The 6,154-nt window shown below is 40.0% G+C and overlaps 1 protein-coding gene and 1 long non-coding RNA gene across 2 annotated transcripts; one reads left to right on the top strand and one right to left on the bottom strand.

Annotated features, from left to right (window-relative positions):
• Positions 1 to 238: 238 nt before the first annotated feature.
• LOC113682153 (uncharacterized) lies at positions 239 to 3,820 on the bottom strand. The gene is made up of 2 exons (XM_027199309.2): positions 3,703 to 3,820; positions 239 to 3,403 (listed from the first exon to the last, which is right to left on the bottom strand). Exon 2 carries the CDS (start codon positions 3,374 to 3,376, stop codon positions 2,750 to 2,752), a length of 627 nt encoding a protein of 208 aa, XP_027055110.2. The 5' UTR covers positions 3,377 to 3,403; positions 3,703 to 3,820; the 3' UTR covers positions 239 to 2,749.
• Positions 3,053 to 5,790, top strand: LOC149041850 (uncharacterized). The gene is made up of 2 exons (XR_016179351.1): positions 3,053 to 3,194; positions 4,961 to 5,790. It is a non-coding gene; the product is annotated as an uncharacterized LOC149041850 (long non-coding RNA).
• The last annotated feature ends 364 nt before the right edge of the window (positions 5,791 to 6,154 follow it).

Below are 6,154 nucleotides of genomic sequence, written 5' to 3'. Positions count from 1 at the left end.
CTGAGCTTCGATTCCTCATGGGTACTTAGCATTTTTTTCTTTGTCCCACGCTCGTGACGAGACGAAAAAACAAAACATCTTTCTCTGGTTACAATTCTCTTTGACTATGTCTCCTCACTGTGGCAGTCCCCTCTCCATGGTAACAGGACACTTCACAGGCCTATTGCAAATAATAATCGCAACTGATTATATCATCAGTTTGTCAAATCCAGTCTGTAAAAACTGCCAAGAGACTGCAAACTTTGAATTTTTTTGTTTTGTTTTGTCACTAAACATGCAAAAGGTTCTCAGTCTCTCAAATAGCAATAGCTTTTTTTCACATTTAGCTATATTTAACTCGATTTCTCGGAAACTTCGTCAAACTGACATTTGACAGTAGTTGTTTAAATTCAAAGCACATTCTATTTGGCTGTAGAAAAAACAACCCTTAGTATGCTTACTTGCCATATCCCAAAAAAATCCTCCGATTTGGCGGACAAATGGCAACAAATGAAGCAGAGACGCATATAATATGCGACAGATGAAAGAGCCCGATCTTCGCTCGCCTTACTGCCAACTTTAGTATGATTTATTATCACAAGTAAAGGAAAACTTAACATAACTTTATATTGGTGAGGATAATTTCTCAAATAACTAAGTCAAAAAAATGCTCTTCCACTAACACTGTTTCAGTCAATGCTGAACACCGAATTACACAGGCAACATGTATATATTTATCACTGATATCATGAAGAAGGCCGAGGAAGCTTCATGTTGTACATGCGACATAAGGATTAAATTCAATTTCAGAGCATGATTTGTTCGACGGCACTCGTTGAGTTTAACTTCAATACTCTATGGTAATATTTCCTCTTTAAGCTGCAAGATCTTAAAGCGTACCTGTTGTGGAATAAACAGGTCAGTTTCGTCTACGGTTCTCACAGAAGACATAAGGTCTATAATACGAGTCTACAGAAACCAGCAAAACAAATGTTCCTATCTTTGGATCAGTTTGCTAAAAAACCAAACTGATGGTTGTTGATGATTATATAGTTACATCCATCAGAGTGCTTACCGTAAGTTCATGTCCTCGACCGAATAGCTTTCTTCAGAGAAAACAGTGCACTCTTCGTGGTTGATTCAATCTTTCATGATTTTAAAAGAATACAGAAAAGTGAAGATAGTGTTGTACACCCCGAGAAACAGGAAGACGCCAAGCATGATGCGAGAGGTACGTTTAGCCTTATCCATGATATGAAAAGCTGCAGGGTGAAAAACTTGGAAGTAGACTCTTCCAGAATTTGTCTTAAGGAAGCCAATTTCCATATCGTAACTGGAAAGAGCGATCATTTCGAGTTCAGCGACAGTCACCTCATACAAAACGTTGAGCGTCTGCAGATCATTCTTCAACGGCTGTTTCTTGACGAGTGGAAGAGACCTTCTGTTGACCATTTCGTGTTGCAAGTAGAAAGCAATAAATGGAAAACCAAAGATCAGGAAAATTACGGCGTAAGGGAGCGAACCAGCGCCACCAAAACTGAACACAACAACAATAATTGAAAACCACAAAGGTACACCGCGGTAAATAGGTAGGTCTGCTTTAGGCATGAAGCGCCTGCTCTCTGTGATGAAGATATTCGTGAAACGATGCACAGAAGCGTGAGGAATATTTACTTTACGGCCAACGCTTTCTATTCTGGTTTGCCTGTAGCGAAGAAGTTCAGCCGCGAATGACGCAGACATTGTCGCACCGTTAAGAAACGTTCCTGAGCCTAGTCACGGTCGTGTAACGATTCTATCCGCAAACAGAAGCCGATTTAGTTCTTTTCTGTCTCGGCAGCGAGGACAATTGATCGTTCCTCGTCTAGCGAGCTATGCCTTTGGTGTTTTACTGCTTATAAAGCTGAAGAATGTGAAAAAATGATGACAAATTCTGAGAAGACTTTCGAAGAATCACAATTTAGCGTGAAACAAAACAATGATTAGCTATTTCGGTCTTTCTGGGAAAATTGTAACTCTAACCAACCAATCTGAAGGATTATTCAAACTGTCATGGAAACCTGTGGCCTACATTTTTTTTGTTGGAATTGGATTCCGAAAAAATGCATGGTATGATAACAGTGGAAAGGTAGATGGATACCAGCTATTTGATATTTTCTCAGAAAGAAAGGTTGTATTTACTAATCCAACATGCGGCCGACTCGAAGATAGCTAACCTAGTAAGCTCTGCATTCCCCTCGACATATACTCAAACTGAGGCAGCTCCCTACCTCCCCCTCCCTCCTCCACCACTAACTCGAGAAACACTTTGAGGCTCAATAATTTCGTAAGTTTTAGAACCACTCTTTCCAGATATATATCCATGCAAACCAGCCCTGCTTATTATTGCTTATCACATAATTTGTTGTTACTCTAAGAGGTCAGCACTTGGGTGAGTGTTGTCACACAATTTTCATATTGGATGATTTCAAGAGTTAAAATTTAACCAGTTCACTAAATTCTCACAAACAAGAGTTTAAATATGTCTTGTCTAAATTGTCTTCGGATTTTACTGACAAATTCAGTTCTGAAAACTCACGAGCCTTTTCTCAGGTTGTGCCGGTTCCCAGATAATTGAAGCTTTTCAGCTTAACACAATGGGAATCCTTTGCTATATTTCCGCTGCGCCTATTTGTACCTACAATTCAGGAATCGCATCTGAGCTCCATGATAACTACACTTTTACTATCATCTTCATAAGATATTATCCGTCTAACGTTGACCCGGTTAGTCAATAGGCTGCCACAAAGTAGCAGTTGTAGACAGAAGCCGCCAAGAAAAGGAGAAGCATCAATCGAGACTGACATTTGGCGTCGGACATGTGTTTCTTCGCGGTATTGTTGAATGCCTGAAATTCAATCTTTCCCTGAGAAAGTTCAACAAAACCAATACCAGCTTGGTAATTCTGGAGAGCAATTCCATCAAGTTCAGTGATGGTCACCTCGTAGAATGAGTTGAGTGTTTTCTGACCAGGGATGAAGGGCTGTTTATGGACAACAGGCAAGGTCTTCTGATTCACCCATTCGTGTTGGCAGTAAAACAAGAAAAACAGCAGGCAGGCAACGAGAAAAAACACAGGAATAGCCTTTGATCCACCGCCTGCAACAAGGGCTCCAAAGAGGCTGGCAAAGCACAGCCATCGCGCGACTCTTAAAAAGTACGGACAATCGATGTAGGTAAGCAACTTATCTTTTGGGAAGTAAGGTTTGCTCTGTTTGATGTAATGATTTGTACGGGCGTGAATTTCATCTCTGATTTTGACGGTGGTACCAACATCTTTAATTTCAATGTGTTTGGAGCGTACCCGTTCGATTTCGGTTCTCCCTGGGTTAGCGATCAAGCGATCTCTGTCAGACATATTAGTTTACCTCCAAGCAACGACAACCTAAGAATGCAATGAACTAAATTAGTCAGACAAAAATAATTCATTTCTATACTATATTACTTACATATTTTCTGTTAATTTGAAACAAAAATTCAAATAGGTTGAAATTTTGCAAGATAATAAGCTCTAGGTTCAATCCCTTGTCACCAGATCCGCAGTCAGTTTCATATCAGTATCATACGGTACACTTCTTCATAAACTTAGCGAGGTTATTTACAGGATCATAATTTTTTGGAGGAGAGATATCTTGAATTACTACTGGATCAGGGTTTACTGAATTATATCAATTTTACTCCTACCTTTACTGATTTAGTCCGAAAACCTCCCGCGAGTATAAAATTAAGCACGAAGCTCTTTGCAGTGCGAGGACAACAAGCACCTGTGATGACATAAGATACCTTCTGCGAAATTGAAAATGTAAATGAACCCAGTTCCCCTCCTCCCCGGACATGGTAGCGGGAAACCTCAAGTCTCTTTTTTAACCGAAGAGATAAATTAATTTGTCATCTTCCCGTCAAATCCAGCCTGGGAGGTTAGCAAATTTGAATTCTGGATGTGATTTATTGTATTATCCTCGAGACGGGTCTCAGTTCTCGCAAGTGACACTGCTATTTACATACGTTTGTTTACGCATTTGGTAAAATTTGAGCCATTTCGGTTTTCTCGGAAATTGTGCCAGACTATCAACCGATTTTAATTGTTTTTATTCGAACACAGCGCTCCATTCGGCTCTTAAAAGGAACTTTTATTGTACTCACATGACGCAGCCTTAAAATACATTCCTAAAGACTGCTAGCAAATTGAGTAACAGCACAAATCTTAGGTGACTATCAAGTACAAAAGCTAAGATCAAATTGATTCTGTACTTGGCCTGTTTTCATTTTATGTCAGTATCTTTCGTAATCGCAAGGAAGCGAAAACCAAATACAAATTCATTTGATGGATGGGATTCTTCTTACTAAAGCGCTTGTTGAGTTTATCTTGTACAGCATTTGACAGTATTTTGCCTTTAGATAAGCATTTTTCTGAGAATTTTCTGAGAGGGTATGATATAGGTTTGTTCTATGTGGAAAACGTTTGATAAGAGTATGTTAATGCTATCTTCAGTTTAGTTTCTCAAAACGGAGGTTATCTTCGTTTTTCCGTAGCTATATTCATCGAGGTTCTTGCACTATGTTATAAACGTCGACTGCGTCGTTCCCTTTAAAGACAAGAGGTGTAAAGTACGTGATTAATTCACTCTTTCAAGATTAAAGAATACAGAAAAATGAAGAAAGTATTGTACAAAGCGAGAAACAGGAAGACGCCGAACATGATGCGAGAGATACGTTTTGCTTTATCCATAATCTGAAAAGCTACAGGGTGAAAAACCTGGAAGCTAAATTTTCCAGCGGTTGTCTTAGTGAAGCCAATTTTCAGATCGTAACTAGAAAGCGCGATCGTTTGGAGTTCTTTGAAAGTCACCTCGTACAAAGCGTTGAGCGTTTGTAGATCATTCTTCACTGGTTGTTTCTTGACAAGTGGAAGTGACTTCCCGTTCACCTGTTTTGCCAATAGATGGCGATGAAAGGAAAACCAAAGATCAGGAAAATGATCGCTCCAGTGAGCGTTGCAGCTCCTCCGAAACTCAACACAGCTACAATAACTGAAAACCACAAAGGGACACCGCGATAAGTTTGTAGATATGCTCCAGGCATGAAACGCTTGCTTTCATCGATGAAGATGTTGGTGAATCGAAACACCGAGGCGTGGGGAATATTAACTTTGTGGCCAACGTTTGTTTTCCTTAAGTGAAGAAGCTCAGCCGACTCTAACTTGGGCATTCTACTTAAATACTCTTTAGCCAGTCGAAAAAATCTCCAGTGAACGAGGACGATTGAGTTCTCAGACCACTGAGAAGGTCGTCGACGTAACTTGTAACTCTTACTCGTCCAAAGAATAACTGTATCATGAGTCGACTTAAATTTTTTAAGTTTGGTGAAATGGTAATTTATGGATACTGCGAGCCTGAGTAAGAAGTCGATCACGCTTCGTGATAACTGAGTTACAGAGGAATGTTGCCCCTTCTTGGAACTGTTGACGTAGAAATGTGAGATTACGGAATCCCAGGTGACTCAACTATTTATGTTTTGATTAAATATGGTTTGACTTGTTCAAGAAATTTTGGGTCATCCGCGTCATGAATATGGTAATGACATTTCATGCGACTAATCAAATCTTTCCCAATCAGTCTGACAGGCATCGGAAAGAGTTTAAAAGCAAACAAGAGGTAGCTTGCAAAATAATTCTGCGTCTGTTGTGACAAGAAGATGGATATTCTGTTTCCAGTAAATGAAATCTTTTGATAATATATCACGCAATACAACGATATCCCAGTTTCAAGGGAATGTTGGTATTTCTAGTAAATTGTAACTCGAACCCATCGGCCGAACATCTGGCTGGAGAGTCCACCCACTGAGAAACAAGGCTATAGGATCATAAAATTTCTATTGGGATGGTCTCAATAATAGAAGCGGGGACGGTGCTTGTTTGTCATTTAGAAGCGTTTTCGACGACTACCCAAAATGGCCGCCACCATAAACTCCTTAACGCTGTATACATTGCTGGATCTTCACCCTTGTCTCAAACTGGTCCCTTGTTTTTTTTTGCTCCTAACAGCCCCTCCCGACCCTCCTCGAACCCAAATAGACGACTCTCGATCCTAGGCAGTTACTGCCTTGTCACGTCGTTTCATTTTTTCCGATCCCATTC

The sequence above is a fragment of the Pocillopora damicornis genome, chromosome 8 (assembly GCF_964200805.1).
Source record: "Pocillopora damicornis chromosome 8, jaPocDami1.2, whole genome shotgun sequence".
Lineage (NCBI taxonomy): Eukaryota > Metazoa > Cnidaria > Anthozoa > Scleractinia > Pocilloporidae > Pocillopora > Pocillopora damicornis.
The sequence above is the reverse complement of the archived record's forward strand: the minus strand, read 5'-3'. Positions and strand labels throughout refer to the sequence as shown.